The 18,451-nt window shown below is 42.6% G+C and overlaps 1 protein-coding gene across 2 annotated transcripts in view; it reads right to left on the bottom strand.

Annotated features, from left to right (window-relative positions):
- Window positions 1–2,868: 2,868 nt before the first annotated feature.
- Window positions 2,869–18,451, bottom strand: part of LOC148030403 (Zn-dependent exopeptidases superfamily protein) — a 117,792-nt gene continuing 102,209 nt past the window's right edge. Inside the window, exons 11-12 of one of the 2 annotated variants that reach the window (XM_087686727.1) lie at window positions 10,100–10,490; window positions 2,869–4,044 (exon numbers count right to left, since the gene is read on the bottom strand). In XM_087686727.1, the coding sequence (XP_087542853.1) occupies window positions 3,704–4,044; window positions 10,100–10,490 (732 nt within the window). In that variant the 3' untranslated portion in view covers window positions 2,869–3,703. The remainder of the gene's footprint in view (window positions 4,045–10,099; window positions 10,491–18,451) is intronic. The other variant, XM_087686726.1, reaches the window with a different exon arrangement.

The raw sequence follows: 18,451 nt of genomic DNA, 5'->3' as shown, positions 1-18,451 counted from the left end.
CATAAGAGATCATTATTTCCATTATCCCCCCCATAAATTGGGATTGTAATCCCATAAGAGAATGCATTGAAGACCATTACCTTGGTCTTCCCAGATTCACTATAATGTCTTGGTCCACAAAACTTCTATAATGCAGCAAGGTGACATTGTAAGCCCTCATGTGAATATGATATGGGCACAATGCCATTGAAATATAGGAGGATAGAGATAAAGTACCCGATTAGTATGAACTCGCCCCTCCCTTGTAGCCAAAGTACTCCACTCTTCATTAATAATCTAGAGAGTGGGGGTGGAGAGGGACAAACTTGCTTCACTCTAGTAGTACAAGCAATCTCCTCTAAATGGCCAATTGGAGAATGACCCCTACTTGCCATCTCCTCATAGATGCTTAGGATTTCCTAAAGCATCTCACCCAAATATCCCTAAATTTGCAACCTATTGATAAGCCTAGCCCTATTTGTAGTGTCCAAAGCTAGGAGTACATCCTCCTCATATGTGTCCTATCCTCCTTGATGTTGCTTCAAAGGATAATGATGTGAACAAGAGTGGAGAATCTTCACTAAAAATCATACTTGCCCTTTGGCTTTGACTAATTATTTTTTGACCCAAATACTAAGATCATATTTAAGAATTAAATCATGAGGCTTGGCACAAACATATCCGACCATAAGGAATCCATAGTTCCCCAACTACATGGCATGTTGAGTGGGGTTTGTCTTGTGCATGTGAGAAATGCCTAACCACCAAAACCATAATGAACTTGCAACCTTCTAGTTTGGAGCTTGTCAGTCCCATCACAAACCCTACCATAGGTTTTAAAAAAAGAGCACCATGTGAAAGGAGTAGGGAGACTAGGGTCTAGTACCCATCATATGTAGGGTGTATGTAACTGTCAAATTCAAAGGGGGGGATAAAGGTTGGGTGGGCCTGAGAGGCATTGGTGGGTCTGTCTTTCATTTCTCTCTTTTTGTTTTTTGTGGTTGTTCTCATGGGGCGGGGTCAGGTGGAGGGGTTTTGGATCTGCTACAGCACCCTCCAAGCCTCCTTATAGTCCCAACCTAAGAACAATTATTATATCTCTTATTATTTGCACAAGAGGTTTGGTCTCCTCTTTAGATGTATGAGTTGGCGAAAGAAGGGTGCACCTCATGTGTGAGTACCACAAGCTACCTTGTGCTACATGTGTGTGTGTGTAAAAATGCTTTTAGATGCCTCAAAGGTGTATCGAACAAAGATGTGGATCAAAATTTTTAGTTACAATCCACTAAGGGGACCCATTGGCACAAAAAGAACCCATGTGGCAAGACACCATTAACACCAAAATAAAAACCAACTACTAAAGATATCAAAGTTAATACATCATAACCCAAAAGTAACTTAGTGCTTCTATGATAACTTTGACACCTCAATAAACTGCCAATTTTCCCTCCTTTCTAAGTGTGTTCATCTTGGCAATGTTGCCTACTCATGCTTTGAGTTGTGTTTGTGTAAGTACATTTGTGATTTGCTTCCCTTGAAACATTTTGATTGCTTTAATGCTTCAATTTTATCTTCCATGCTTCAATTTTATCTTCCATGTTTCCAAAGTATAAAGTTTCTCAATTATTTCCTTACTTGACTTGCCATGGTACCATGCAATTGAACTCTTTTTCTTCCAATATTGGCCTTAGTTTAGTCTCTACCCCGTATGACTTTGAGCATTCTTGGCACTCTTCATCAACTAGTTCCTTTTGTTTTCTTCATGCTATCCCTTAGGACGCCTCTTATACAAGCATGGAATGCAATTTTTTTTGTAGCCAAGTTTCATTAAATATTAAAAAGACGGTGTTCTATATACCTTCTTGATCCATCTTTTTTCTTGTTTCAATTTCTTTCTTTACTTATTCATACACGTTCTTTTTTGTTTCAATTTCCTTTTGTACTTCCTATTATTCTTTGGTCATTATTTCCTTCACTTCGTCTTCAATCTTTTTATTGGTTGTAGCCACTTCTACTGCAAACTTTCCCTCTAATTCCGCCAAGCACGTAAGAACTTTGGCAGCTGAGTCTTTCACAATTGATTTCAAAGCTTCCAAGTTGTGAACTTGTTGATGTAGATACTCCTATGAGCTTGGCTCTCTATTTAGCTTGAGTGGTGATGCCAAGACCACTGAGAAAGTCTTTGGTTTCATTTCTCTATTAGGGCAAGAGCCTAGTTCTAACCCTCACTCGTAGGTGTTGCCCTTACACCCTAGGGGGAGGTGTTGGGGGAGATAAAAGTTGGTTCACTCGTATGTGAATAGGTCTTTGTGTAAAAGAGGGGCAAATATGTGGATGGGAAAGAAAAAAGAAGTTAAAAAGAAATGATTGATAGACCAATTGTGAAAATGGAAAGATATTTGAGACTATGCAGTGATGGTTGAGATTATATAAAGATAGTGAAGCTTGTGGTGAATGAAGTCAACTCATGGTGGATGGTCAGCACACATGCGCGCACGCACGCGCACACAATTGTATTATACACTCATAAGAGTGAACAAGTAGAGGACCATTGGAGTGTTGATAGAGAGGTGATTGTATGTGTGAGCCTTTTGACTTCTTGTGATTGTTTCTACTTGTCTTTGACTCTATATAGTTTACCAAACGGCCCTCTATAAAATTTTTAACTCTTTAATTCAAAAACCTTCGCATAGGGGTATATATATATATATCTCTCTCTCTCTCTTAAAAAGGCCCAAATCTACCTATGCAATGCAAACTATGAACATGTTGCATCGAGCAATGCATAATGGAAAAATTAACACAATGCTAATGACTATCTAGAGGGGGAATGCACAAAGAGCACTCTTTAGAAATGTGGTGCCATAGCTAATCAAATTGTGGATTAGCATGGAGGATTTCCTATTAGACTTAAATCTAAAAAGGAATGCTTGACTTTCACATAGTCCACCTAGACAAATTAATATTTACAATATATATCAAATTTTCATTGAACTATGATTGGTGAGTTGGTAACAACACCACATTCTCCTACCATGTTCAAGTCATACTTGTGCATTTCCCAAGCATTAGGCCTTGTGACCAACCTAGACAAGCTGATTGCAATTTCTCAGTAGACACCTTTTCATAGAATCCTTTATGCAACATGAAAGCCCGATGCACTTGTTCGTTGTGACTACTGTGGACAAGCCGCTTGCAATTTCTTAGTAGTCACCTTTATGTAGAATCCTTTGTATGCAATGAAATCTTTGACATTCCCAAATTTCTTTGAGATGTGTCCTCCATCCATATTCAATACCCATGTGAGATAGTGCGCAGAGCTTTATGCACCACAAATACAACCATGAGAAACATAGGTGTCCTTGGGGAGCTTGTCCACAAAATCCAAAAGCTCAAAATGTGACACAATTTAGGGATGTTTCTCTTTCATGCACTTCTGCTTAGAACTACAAAATTTTGGATTTTTTACACATGAGACACATTCATCTTGTATCCTAGAGACTCAACACCCTAACTTCAAAGGATCATTTAACAAGTCCACCATAGCTGCCCCTTGGGAGCTTGTCCACAAAATCCAAAAGCTCACATGTGACACAACTCAGGGACGTTTCAAGTCTCTCTTTCGTGCGCTTCTGCTCGGAATTACAACATATCGCATCTCTGCAAATAAGACATATTCTTGTTGCATCCCAAGCTTCCTTCTGTGGAGAGGTGTTTTCCAGCTTCAATTACCGAATGCAACATCGCTAGTAGACAGACTGACCAGATACGACAATGGGTACGGTGCCGTAGATTTTCCAAACGTTACAACCCAGTCTGGTAATTTCAGAAGTGCCCTCTCCACTCCTGGCGTCAATCTGTCAACATCTGTTCTCAGCTTCAATAATGTCTTCTCTTGTTTGTTCTCAAGATCTCTGTCTCTGTCGGTAGATGTCCATAAGGTGCTGTTTGAGAAAAGTATGAGCTCAAAATGGGAAGGCCCCGTCTTATCAGTCACAAATTGAATAAAATGCCATCCATCTGTTGAGCTAGCAGCTCTCCTTGAAGCCAGAATCTCATTCTCACCTGCTTAATCGGAAAAACAGAGTTTATGACTTTTAATAAATCAACTGCTGCTTGCACCAAATTAGGACCTAGACTACAAAAGCTGATGTTAGGCATTCTTGCCAGCATATCAGTAGTACTTCATGACTCTGTGAGACCTAATCCAAACTCACACAAGCCAATAATACAATGAAGAGACCATGTTAAACCTTGTGAATTCTAAGTTTCACTGCTACACCACTGAAGAATGGAATTGAATGCCTAAGCTTCAAAAGGCTGGCTAGTGACTGAGCACCACATTAGGAATACAGAATATGAACAACACTGCTACGCTAAGCTTGAATTTCCAGCAAAGTGCAAACTCGTTTAAAACAGTTTTGGTTCGGCATTCACAATCAATCTTTATGCAGTTTACTGTATTGGATAAACTGTTCTCAAAATTGCTCAAGTGAAAACAAAGTCCCATTGTGGTCTTTGATGGTTTATCTAGAAAACGTGGTTGATATTAATTGCAGTTTTAGGGGGTCATCATCCAGTTTGTCTTTTCACCACCAAGATGTTTCCTATAAAAAAGATTTTATTAGTAGTTGGGCCTGCAATAGCTTCTTATAGGAGTAGGACAGCATGAGACATCGACATACAGCCAGTCAAATTTCCTAGCTTGTTAAGAACTCTTGAAGTTTAGTTACTACAGTTCGCAAGCCAAATGAACAGCAGAGCTTGATCCATTGGGAACCCCCCTCCTCAATAGCCCTGGCAAGGAAGAGGATCAAGATTGTATGAGTGGGCGAGAGCTCAAACTTGCATTAAAAAACTATGCGAACAGCAGAAGGATGAAAGAGCATGGTCTTGTATAAGCATGATACTCAGGATGAGTTTGAGCACATGATGAGTGTATTTCCTAGAGAGTATTGGAGAGGAGGTACAGGAGTAGCATGCAAAGGGTGTCCAATGGAGGCTCAACAAGCAGGGCCAAGATGGTTGGAAGCATTGCGTAGCAAAAGGCAAAACTCAGATGCAGCAAAGGTCAATAAAAGGCTCATAAAAGGAAAGAAGATAGTGGATAAAACAAGTACTATGGCCGAAAAGAGTTTTTATGTGGATTTTTGTAGTGTTGCACTGCCAGTTTCACCCTTCAGGGTGCTTATGGTTAACTTCACTTAACAAGAACAGCCACTACATCATATCACTATGAGGTCCAACAGTTTCTTTTAGGCTCCTGGCTACAATGTTGCCGGCCATTGATCAAAGAGATCTATAAATTTCTTATACCTTTGCCTTCACAATTCCTGTATTGAGGCTTAGAGGGGGAAGTGAGACTCATTTGACCAAGGGGTACAGGTTTTCTGATTTAGATTGTGGAAAGGTGGTTGTTATCAAAGACTGTTTGGTGAGGACACTTCCTCCCCATGTAATTCTTCTAACAGTTGTGCTTCATCAAGTTTCAGTGAGCTGTGCTTCAACCAAGACACGATCCCTTGGGTGCTTCAATGCAGTCAATTGATTTTCACCTGTGGCAAAGGGGAGAGATACACTTTGGGCAGGATCAGGCACCTTCTTCTTCATGGTTTCAAATCCATGTACTCAGGAGTTGGTGTTTCAAATCCTGAGATTTAGCAGCGACAGCGCAGAATGCGGCTTCAATTAGTATGGAACATAGAATCGTGTGCCATACTTCTTTGCAAGAGGCTTTGGCATACAACAGGTGGGAGTCTTGTCATGCATGAGGACTCTGTTGCACACCCCGCAAGACAGTATTAGGCTGATGTGAATTTGGACAAGCACAGAGCTCAACTGGTTTGCAAGGGATTTAACCAACAGTCTAGTCTTAGATAATGACACATTTTCCTTCATGCTTAGGATGATTAATAAACAAATAATCATAGCTTGGCTGAGCCGTCCTTGATGAGGCATTGCATGGGAGGCTTATGTTGAGCAACCACTAGGACTTGTTGTATAGGCTTAGGGGGACCACATCTACCACTAGTGAAAAGTTGCCCCTGTGATAAAGCAAGCATCATGTGCTTGGTATCACTAAATCAATAGTTTCTTCATGCATCATGGTCGTTAGATATAATTGTGTATGTTGATTATGACCTAGAGATGGGCAAACCAACTAGATATGATAGCAGTTAAAGACATCATGGGTCTGCTTCAATTCATAACCATACCCTCAACCATTAGGCTTGAACTGGTTTATGAGAACTGCCATACTAAGCCAAAGTGCAAGCACTTATTCTTGCCAGTGTAGGCCATTTATTTCTAGTACTTTCTATGAAGGATATGAACAGTTACAAATAGACCTTATATTGAAGCCCATTGTCAGTTACAGGAATGTGTTCTGTTAGCATCTTTTTTCTTAGACACGGTAAGCATACTCCCAACACTGGAATGTGTGCTCACTGCTGTTACAAGTTAGCATCCTTCGTTTAGAAACACTAAGCATGTTCCCACAGTGAAGCTGTTGCATCTAACTTAACGATGACTCATGCTACATTTGGACCTCACTTACTTCTTCTTAGGGCTTACATACTTTCCACATTTCGACATTGAATTTTCGTTTCAAGACATTGGCAAATCCTCAGAACTACTTTCAACTTTTGGCGTGAGAATGCTACTCTTACATTCCCCATGGTTATAAAGTTCAGGTTCTCCTAGCAAGCTTCGAGTGAGATGGTAGATACAAACCCATTACAGGTGTTTGATTGACTATTGATTCAGCTCATTCATGTGTGCCTATATCTTTCCCCACCTTATGCAAAGTTCTCTCCTTATTGATATACAACTTTGCAAGCAAGGCACCTATAAATCATGCCATCATGTATGGAGAAGCACATTGACAAGTTGGTCAAACTAGATTTGGAAAAGCGATGTTGACATTCAGTGGGTCTATTTCAGGGATTTACCCACCGTTGGCAGTGTCATCAAGTTGTGTTTTTCCAAAGTCCAAGATTAACTTGAGTCTTAGATCTCTGTGTAGGCAAGACATTGCATTAGTTGTGCATTAAAAAATATTTACTCAACTCTCTTGTGCAGTTGGGACTTTTGCTAAGCTTATGAAAATCCCCAAATTTGTTGAATTATCGGATCCTTCCTTGAAGACTTGAGAAAAGAAGCAGGTTTCACATGTAAAGGAACCAACTGTAGTTCAAGGACAGATAGTAGGTCTCGTGAAGAGTAATGGACAACCATCTGTTATGCATACTATGTAGGGTGGTACTTTGCAAAATTCCATGCTAGTGCTTGGTGCTGATTTAAGTGCAAATAGCAATAATTTGCACCATGTGAATCATGGATACGAAGCTATGCCAAAACCTTTTGCACATCTAAGATGCTTTGGGGGTGGTTCAATGTTCTGCTATGCAAACCGATGTACCAGCTAGGCAAAGATTGCTTGGGAACCACAATGTTGGCATTCAGTTTCGAATGCAAGGCTTGTAAGGGAATGTATTCACTGGTATAGAGTCCAACAAATAGAATCTTATGGATGGGAACATTGGCATCTAGCCAGGCTTTCAGCATGGAATGCACGGTAAACTGTAAGGCATTGCAAAATATGCAAGATGTGCCAGTAATTCGGGCTAGTTTGGTAAATCCAACACCTATTGGTAATGCTAGTAATGCACAAATTACAATTTATTGCAGCCACCACTATATGATAGCCTGTCATCAAAAGGCAAGGTCAAGGACTATAAAGGAGGCGGACAGGCAATGAATTTTGAGACTTTTTTGGCATTTAGAATAAGCTGAAGCCTCTTGCTTTCTTCAATAATTTGATGCAGTTTATTTTGGTGGAAACTTTGTTTATTTTGGTGGAGACTTTATTGAGTCTTCCACAATGTGAAAGGCAACAACCTTGTTAGACAGAAATGCAGTGCAATGGTTGCAAACTCTTTTGGTTCAAGGCCTGGGACTGTCTACATGGGTCAGTATGTCTTCTCATTTACGTGGCTCACAAACACCTTTAGGTGGATGTGAAGACAACACATGACACAAGCTAGATGCAACAAATTTGAAAACCTGAAGAGTACAACAAGAAATTTTGGGAAGTTTTGTTGCAATTGAGTTCTTATTGGAAGGTGTCACTAGCTAAGAAGATTGAGGAATATTATTATGGGTTGCCTAAAGAAGTTTGTTATTATTGCACTAAGGCCAAGGTTACCAATATCTCATAGTTGATAGAGAATGCAATTATTGATGATGCATTGCCTCGTTCAGAAGGATGATTCTTAGTGCATCTACATAGATTGTCACTCATTCAACAAGATAGCCATCAAGAATTGTTGAACTCCAAGTTTCAAAGCAGTTTTAATAGGTTATTTTGTATCCAGTTGGTGGAGCTCTCAATAATCTTTAAGGAGCACTGCGATGGATGTTGAGCTTTGGCCAATATATGTTTTGTGCCTTTCAGTAGAAGCATTCTAGCTCCCCCTATGTGAAGTGTTTTATTGCTCAATTTATGAAAAGGGCTTTGCAAGTTAAGTAAATTACATCCCGTTGCATCAATGAAGGCTGGTTTAAAGTGCTCTGTTGGGTCATTGATTTGGCTTATTGCACCAGGGCGGATCTTTCCTCACTAGGGTCCATCTTCAATTCCTCATAAGTCCTCTCCTTGTCATCGACATCCAGTTTTACACAATGCACCTCAGATTGGGTAAGTGATTCAACACAGGCAGGTTTACTACTAAATTATGCTTTACTGTTAGATCAAGTGTTATTTCTTAAGTAGTAGGAAGCAACTCACTGTTGCTTGAGGAGTGGTTGTCACATTGCCATGCCGAGGCTATACTCCAGGAGACAGATGTGTTTACTGCATCTCTGAGATGGCATTTGGCCATCTCAGATACATGAGCTCTAGGAAATGGGTCCATTTGGGAGTGAAAGATTGGCCCATAAGACTCAAAAGGCACTGTTACAGCCACCAGCAACATCTTCACAATTCACCAGCAGTCTTTATGTGTATGATAGCATCATGGCACCAGTGGTACTAGAAGCACTCATGATCAGAATGCTACTAGCAACAGGGCTCAACTCATCAAATCAGAGGGGCATGCAGACATTGCTCATCGTCTACATACCACTCCCCAGATTCTGCAGAGAACAAAATACCACTCTTTTTCAGCAGAGTGGATTTATCACATTCTAGATGGGGACAAATGGGCTGCACACCACAAGGATACATCATTTGTAGAGGGGATTGATCGTGGATTCTTGTTTCCTATCCGCTTTGTGCATTGTTGCTCCTGATGCCTCAGTTCTTGTGTTTGATTCATCCTCCATTCCTTTCGGCTGTCTAAGACACATGAGGTTTGGAAAAGGGGTTTCCATTTGGAGGTGAGGAATCACCCAGTAAGACTCCATGGGTGTAGTGTTCATTGCAGCCAGAGAAATCCTCACAATTCAACAGCACAGCCTTTATATTTATGATAGCACAATGCCAGCAGTGGTACTAGAAGCATTAATGATCACAACACTGCTAGCAACAGGGCTCATCTCATGTAACCAGATAGGCATGCAGGCATTTCTTATCCTCTACAAGCAGTTGGGAGACGCTGTAGAGACACAATACCACTCTTTTTCAGCAGAGTGGATTTATCATATTCTAGAGGTGGACAAAGGGAATGGACACCACAAGGATATATCATTTGTAGAGGGAATGGATTTTTGTTTCCTATCCCTTTTGTTATTTAACTCTCCTTTTCATTGTTATTCCTGATGCTTCAGATCTCATGTTGATTCATCCTCCATCCCATGATTGATTTGCAACAGTCAGATAAAATATTGTTCTTTGTTTCCCCCCTTCCTACAAGGGGACAAAGTACCAAGAATGAGTGGCTGAGAACACAAAGATCCTCCTTATGCCTTTGTATACTTGAATCTCAACAACGACTCACTCCTGTCTGTTCCTGTCTGTTAAGTTCAAACAACATCTTACAATGATCATAAGAAACCAGGTTTCCATAATTGAAAAAAGATGTCTTTTTCTCTGTTCATTAAATTTATAAACTTATGTTTCCTATTGTAAAAGACATCCTGACCCCTGAGAAGTCCTTTACGGGCTTAGCATACTGCCTACCTTTTGCATGCTTTACTGCTGCCAATTGAAAGTGATTCACCTCCATTGCATTGATTGCAAGGACCCAACGTCTCGATGCTCCTGTATTTATAAGCACTTTTGTTTCTCTTTCATTGTTACCCACATTTACACCTGTTGCAACTACTGTAGGCAGCTCACTCATGTACCAGTCTTTATAGCCTTGAAGATCTCTAGAGCTAGTGCATCCGTACTTTATTTTGTGGGTCACCATGTCAAGGTCTTCAATTTCTCCACAAAGAAAACCCTCATGCTTGAGAAAAGACAATTCCTTCCTTAGCTTTCCTGGAGTGAAAGAAGAAATTGAAACATATGATGATGCTGATGCTTTTTCCTCATCTGCAGTTGATCCAACTTTAACAATTTCAACTACCTGTTGAAACACAAGCTCATTTTAGAAAGAGTTTGTATGACTAATGAGTTTTAACATTAAAATGCAAGTGTGGTATTGCCTATTTACTATACAAATAGATGGTCTTGCAAAATTCTGATTCCTCTGCATAATTTAGTACCTTTTCAGAAGGCTTTTGAGATAACTTACATCCAGAGTACAAAAATACATTCAGCACTAGTTAAAGAGATGAAGACACATGTTCAACAATAGTTAGAAGAGATGAAGATGCTAGCATTATGAGAACAAAACAACCCCAGCTTGCAGTAGAGATAATACACATTGCCGTAGACTACCAACATGAGATCCTGGCTCGTTATGCATGACAGAGAACATGAGTAGGTGTATCGCCATACACAGCACTGGTTCAGAAATATATGGGCTTTCCTTTTAAAACCTGCCTGATTATCATAAAGCAATCTAATCTACAAGCATCCTGCTTCACTCCATAACCAAATCCCCTCTATGTACTCAGGGAATCTTGTCAGCCTTTGGCAATGACTGCCAAACGCTGATCAGTCCCAGGATGACATGGAAAGTGATGTAAAGCACACCCTCAGCTACCACATCAACAAGGGTCTCTCTCTCTCTACATCACATGCTTGAAAAAACTCCTTATCTCTAGGAGATGAGATAAAAAGTAAATAACTTGTGAGATTTGGCTGGATCATGGCATTCAAAGCTCAAATAGCTAGTGATCAGTGATCATCCACTACCATACATCCCAAAGGTGACACTTCATGGGGCTGCCCCTCTGCTCCCAAATGGCAAGCTCTATATCAAGGGCAAAGCACACCCAAAAGAAAGTATCAGCCAGGGAAGCACAACAACTGCACTGAGAACTCCCTAGAAGTAGGCAGCAACAAGAATCAGATTGCTCCTTTACACACTAGCTTGACACACCACCACCATTACAATACAACCTAAATGCACCTACCATGCAGCTCAATCACTTCGTCTAGAGTTTTCTCTTGTAGTCTACACATCCAGTGAGAAAAGAGTCTCAACCATCATGGGGGCAACAGTCATCTCCAATCACACTCTCATGTGGTGCTAATGGTTTGTAGCACACAGTCTGGGTATCATCATAATCAATGGCCTCTTCATCTTCTACCACCCATTGTAAAGATCAGGTCTCCAAAAAATAACTCCATGTATCAGATAAGCGACTAGTGTAGCAAAAAGGTCATAATTTTGTCTTCAGCTTGTGGAATGACATATGGGTACATTCTCTCTCTATGGCAAAGGGCAGCAAATCCACACTTTGAGTGTAGCTAGATGAACTCAAGGTATGCATAGTAGGATAGTTGCTCCACCCCACAAAAATTGTTTGATACTCCAGCTAAAAACTTACAACGCTAGACTATGCCCACTTTAGAAGCCAAGGAAAATGGCAAGTATCAGTGGCAGATCTGCATATGCAGCAGTAGATCACATTCAGAGACTGCCTACTACATTTCAGGATCCATATAGAGGACAACACACTCTACAACTCATATACTCAACCCTAGTGCTAGAGACATGGATGTTCGGGGGTCAGCATTCACTTTGTGTAGCGTGTTTGCTGCATTGAGCATTGTATATATTCATTCATTCATTATTCTTCTTCCATGTTCATCATCTCCAAGTTACCCTAACCCTGACTATGTTCTTTATTAGTCTGTTGTGCTTTGTTGCATGACTGTGTTTGTTATCTGTAGATGAGTATTTCTTTACATGGTGTCAAAGCTAGGTACTCTTAGAAGAAACCTGGCCCCTCAATCAGAAATCTTGTCATTAGAAACAAGTTTATAGAGGTAAGATGACTTTGAACACTTCCACACCGCTTCAATCTCTAGAATGTCCTATGTTGAAAATTGAGTGAAAGTAGGCTTCACAACTTGCCCAGTGAGGTTCCCCAACATTGGTGAAGAGACATCTCACTATCATGGTGTCTACAAAGTTCAAACGCTATGAGATTTCACAAGTTGAGTACAATTTGATTCTCATGCATCAAGCCAAACAAGCTATTGAAGGTGAAGATGACCGTTTCCCTTTACATGCACATAAATCTGAAGATGTTGTAGGATCGTCGGAGCCTCCATTAGGAATAGGCCCCTCTCTTGGAAAAAAAGATCCAGAGTATGTTCCATTCTTCCAACCTTTTCAACGAGCTGTTATATTATATCAAATCAAATGAGGAATACAAAAGTCATGGTAGAGAAATAGAAGAAATTGCAATGTGCCAAGGAACCAAGTCCTCTCTAAGAACAAGGCCATCGTATCGAATGAGATCTAATTGCCAATGTAGAAGACCCTTGAGCTTGACAATATGTCCCTAGACACCAAAGACTGAATTAAAAACAAACACGTTTCAGGTGATCCAATTGTGCCAACAGATCAAAATCTAAGAAAGTAGAACAACATCTTCATATGTGGCTGTGCTAGAGTGGGATATTTTGCCTCAGCAAAGACTTAGTTAGAGGGGCATAGGTACAAAAGCTTCTATTTTTGACCCTCCTTTTGCTTCTACATCAATGCAAGATTTTGGAATAGGTTACGAGGAAGATAGATTTCAGTTTATTGACTACGGAATTGTCGAGTAGAAGTGGAAGCAGAGAGAGGGCACGCGCATTAATCAAGGCTGAACAGTGCTGAACAGTGAGATAGTGTAAGAGCAAGTTGATGGATTCGTGTGTATCAGTGTGGTACACACAAAGAATAAAAGGATGTATTTATATTTAGGGTACGGCATACTTACACCCGCTAGGGTGAGTTCACATGTGTGAAGTAATATATACAGGGAAGATGCGTAAAGGGCCTTTACAGCCGAGAGAGGGCACACGCATTAATCGAGGCTGAACAGTGCTAGACAGTGAGATAGCGTGAGAGTGAGTCAACGGATAGGTGTGTACCAGTGTGGTACACACAAAGAATAAAAGAATGTATTTATACTTAGGGTATGGTACACTTACACCCGCTAGGGTGAGTTCACGTGTGTGAAGTAATATATACACGGGAGATGCGTAAAGGGCCTTTACACCCAACAACCTCCCACTTAAAGGTCCTAAGTGAACCTTTAACCAACTCCCAAAAGTCTAATGCAATGCTCATGTTGAGCCTTTGCAAGACTTTTAGTGAGAATATCTGCAGGGTTATCCTGTGATTTGATCTTAGTCAGGGTGACTAGACCATCATCTAGAACCTGTCTAATAAAATGATACCGAACATCAATACGTTTGGTACGTGCATGAAACATGGCATTCTTAGCCAGGTATACAACGCTCTGGCTATCACATCCAAGTACAGATGTTTTGGTGGGCAGCCCAAAATCCTTGACCAAACGACCAAGCCAAATTGCTTCTTTTGAAGCTTCAGTGGCTGAAATATATTCAGCCTCAATGGTAGAGAGTGCTACCATTTTTTGCAATCTAGAGCACGTAAATAACACTCAAAGAGTGGTCATTTTGACAACAGGAGAAAACACTTCCTGAAAATCAATGCCCTCCTTTTGTGTATAGCCCTTAGCCACAAGTCTGCCTTTGTATTTGGGTTTACCATCCATACATTTGATTTTATAGACCCATTGTTAGGAATGGCTTTCCTATCCTTGGGCAATGTAACCAAATCCCAAGTATCATTCTGATACAATGACTTTATTTCTTCCTGCGTAGCTAGCTCCCACTTTTTCTTTCACATGATAAGGCCTCTTTATACGTAAGAGGCTTACCTTCATCTATGAGCAAAATGCAATCCAAGGAAGGATCAAATCTTTGTACAAGTCGTCTGGCACGTGTAGACCTTACCCAATGATCTATGTTATCAGGTAATGGATCCACATCCAAGGGAATATCAATGACCTCATTGTTTGGCTGTTGAACTGCATGTTCAGGTTGCTGCAATACAATTTCAGGCTGCTGTAATTCATTTTCAGCATGCTGATTTTGGTGCTCAAGCTGATGTTCAGCATCCCCTTGTTGCCCATTTTCATCTAGCTCAATAATGATACACTAATTATCATAATTAGCATCAAAAGAGCTGAATTACATTGATAACAAGTTACATCTTGTTGTTTTTCCTTGCTTTTGCTGCAATTTTTGTTTTATTTGCAGCATTAGATCTTTTTTCAATTCTTCCTCTTACATTGTAGACTGATCCACTATTTTCCCCACTTGCCTTGCGTCTAATGTCTTCATTTAGAATAGAACCACGCACACCATCAAATGTCAAGTTGGGGTTATTGCTTAATGAAACAACCAATGCTTCCCATGAATCGGGCAAGGTCATGAGCAAGAATATAGCCCTCAATTTAGGATCAAAAGCTGACAAACATGCATCCTGTAAGTAACCGACTCAAAATACCAGTGAAAGCATTCAAATGCTCTGAGGCAGGCTTAGACTCATCAAGCTTCAAGTTGACCAACTTCCGCATGAAATGTACCTGATTGACAGGAGTTGTATTTTCATAAATAGCCTTGAGTTTCTCCCAAACTACATAGGCAGTATCAAGCCCCTTTATATCAACCAAGATATCATCTGTGGCGGCCATTTTAATGTAAGTAATGGCCTTTTATTCATTTAAGCCCAATCCTCATCTAACAAAGCAACTGGCTTATGTTCTGCTAAAGCATCATCACAATCCTTTAGAAAGAGTATACCCTGCATATGATCTTTCCAAAGATCAAAACCATTGCCATCGAATTTACGAGTCTCAAAGAGATTCTTTGTGTCAGATGTAGATGCACTGCCAGCCATCTTCAGCAATACACAACTGCAATAAGGGGCTTTCAGCCAATAGCAAGGTTGTTGAATTGTAACAGCAAGTACACACTCTTGTGCTTCCAAGGTGTCCAAGAAGCAGATGTTTAGCTGCAATTTCAGTTTCAAGTACTGATTACAGCATATTCATGAACATTTGCATTAAAGACATCTCCCACTTCAGTAATACATCACCATAATACCCAAATGCTGTATTTACCATTGTTTCATTGCATAGTGAGTATTCAGCAATACATATACCAAGAGAAGCTGCCCTTTGTCAACTTTTTTTTTTTTGCAAATAAATTGTGGCTAATTATATTACTTCAGAAAAAAACCTGCATACAAAGAACTGCTCATGCTCAACAAACTAGCTGGAGCTAATGCAGAGTCACAGATATATAAAATATATATGCCTCTTAGGGCGGTCTAGGGGAGATGAGGGCAAGAAGCCATGTGGGGGCGGGGGGGGGGGTCGGGATCATCGCCATTTGGGGCAGCCTGCTTGCATCACAAAAAACAGGTCCTAGCTGCCCCAAGTGCACATGAAATGAAAACAGAGCTCTTGACGAGCTCGAGACTTGCCCTGCACCTGGTCCCATCGACTGCGAAGGGAGTGGATGATGGAGGTCCAGATCTCTACTAAAGACGCCTGTATAGAAAGTCTCTCCCTGCCAAAAACCTCTTGATACCGCACCTTCTAGATTTGCCATCCGTTGAGGCTCCCTGCGATCTCCCATACCTCAGAGCGGTCTACTTTGGGCTCCAGTACTTGGCGGATGGTAGAGCCTCCAAGCCGACCATTGCACATGACCCAATCTTAATAAGGAATATCTTGTCCTGCATACCAGCCTCATACAAAAGGTGACGACCTTGGCTGACTGCCTGTTGGCAGAAAGCTCCCCATGAGATACATCCAAGGCTGGGTGCTATGCGGCGGAGGATGCAGCACGCTCCTCTCCACACCAGGTGTGCCGCCTCACACAACCAAAGGGAGTGCTTTGGAGTTTCCAGAAACTACCGTGTGCAACGTTTACACCCTCCATCCTTCAGCATTTGGGCTAACCAACTCCCCACTGCCAGGCCTCCATGTGTCACCAGCCATAAGAAATACGATACCCTTCTCGGCCTCCAGCTATTTCTCTGAGGAAGAGCTCTCAACCGTCCATGCCATAGAGCTGGAGTTGAAAGAAACAGCAATCTTCGGTCAGATCGTTGGACACTCCCCATTGAGGGCTCAACTGTGGAATTGGCTCCACTCCATGTTGCACATTGGCACAGCGCAAATCGTGGAGGCAGTTCTCATGGGCCGAGGGATTTTCATGGTTCAACTCACCTCCGCGGATGCAGCTCGTGAGTTAGTGGAGAGCTCGCCCCATGCCTCCACGAAGGGGGTCATCTACATGGTTCCATGGTATAGCGGCTTTATGGTGGAGACATTTGTGCTCCACAACAGATTTCTCAGACACCTAGTCACTCTACTTTTCACCGGACTGGCGGTAGAGTACTGCCAGTTAGTGGAGGATTTTGGACAGCTCTTCGGCACAGTTCTTCCTGTCTCCTTCGCGGATGCAGTGACAGCTGCAGGAGTCCCGAAGGTACGAGTGGCTGTGATAGAGACAAAGAGTATACCCAAGTTCCTGGAGATTGAGACAGGAGGTCACTCCTTTAGGCAACAGGTCATTGTGACTTGGTAACCAGGGCAGTGCCTACGCTGCCACGACTATGGACATCGGGCAGTAGATTGCACGCGTTTCGGAGCCAAGGCAGCTCTGCCGTCAAGGCCGCAGGTGGATGTTGACGGCTTCACACGGGTCCAGAGATGACAGAGAGGGAGACGGCAGGGGGGGCCTCAACCAGCGCCGCAATCACAGCCTCGACAGCAGGGTGCAAGAGGGCGAGTGACGCCCCCACGGCAGAGCACTCCGCAGCCCCCCCCCCCTGCCTGTCCCACTCGGCAAGACCGCAGTCCCCCACAACCACAACCCGCAGCACAGATTACCCCACCTGCGATCCCACAACCCCCACACCCACCCTCCCCCTCCTCCCAAGTTTCCCCCCTCCCCCCCCTGCTAACCCTAGCCCACAATCCCCCCCTTCCAAAGCCACCAGCCCCCCCCCACCACATACCTCCGACCATCCCTCAACCATCTTCCCCCTCACCAGCTCCCCTACCGAGCACCCCCCTTGATCCACACCCGTTTCACGTGACCCCCCCAGACCCACTCCCGCTCCTCCCATAGAAGGTGATGAACCACACATGCCTACATCCTCCTCGCACCAGCAGTCTTCCTCCTCCCACACAACCACCAACTCATCTGCCCCTGCCGCCCGTCACACCTTCGTAAGACGGGCACAGCTGTTGCCAAAGGAGTTCTTCCGCAGTGGCCCATGGTCCAGAGCGGGAGTGTTCCCACTACCTCTAGAGGTGGGGATCTTCGTGGTTCGCAAGTCAAGGAGGGGCAAGGTCCATCTACTAGCACCACCGGCGGATGGACCAAACTACTCCTTTTTCTTTCAGTCCTCTCACTCAAGGAATTGGACGACGACACAAACAAAGGAGACGTTGAAGAGTCAGGTGGCGGACCACATCTCCCAATGGATGGGAGACGGACTAGCACTGTTTGCACAGCAATGGCCTGGTTGCATGATGGGCATTAACTGGTGGTGGGCTGGGGGGACTTGAGCATTATCTTTCGAGCCCCTCCACAGTGGAGGGCTCCGAGGGATGTGATCGAGTGGCCCCTAGCACAAGCGGCCTGTTTCTACTAGTGTACAGAGTCACAACTCTCAGCATGGCTAATAGATGCATTGATAGTACCACCTGGAGCATCTATCACCCCTATGGTTCGGCCGACGGCCACCATGGGGGACTGGAGTTCGTCGTCCAGGACCTGCGGCAAAGCGTACTTGCATGCCCCATAGTTTCTCATCCTCATCAGCAGCCTCCACACCGAACAGATGTTTGTTCGCTCAGTCGCAGGTTTCCCCATGAGCTTATACCTTGCATCCTAGAATGTGAATAGTCTCCATTACAGTGGGCTACGTGGTTCCAAGAAGTTGATTGTTCGGCAAGAGCTGCAGTCTGCCCTTGCCAGACGGATCAACATTTTACTTTTGTAGGAGCACAAGCTCACTCTCTCCCAGTCCTTGCAGGTAGGAAAGGTACTCTCGGGCAGCTCGCACACTTACTGGGAGCACGCCAT

This window comes from Lygodium microphyllum, chromosome 10 (genome assembly GCF_053477565.2).
Source record: "Lygodium microphyllum isolate KBCC chromosome 10, Lygodium_microphyllum_v1.1.10, whole genome shotgun sequence".
NCBI classification, from domain to species: Eukaryota; Viridiplantae; Streptophyta; class Polypodiopsida; order Schizaeales; family Lygodiaceae; genus Lygodium; species Lygodium microphyllum.
The sequence above is the reverse complement of the archived record's forward strand: the minus strand, read 5'-3'. Positions and strand labels throughout refer to the sequence as shown.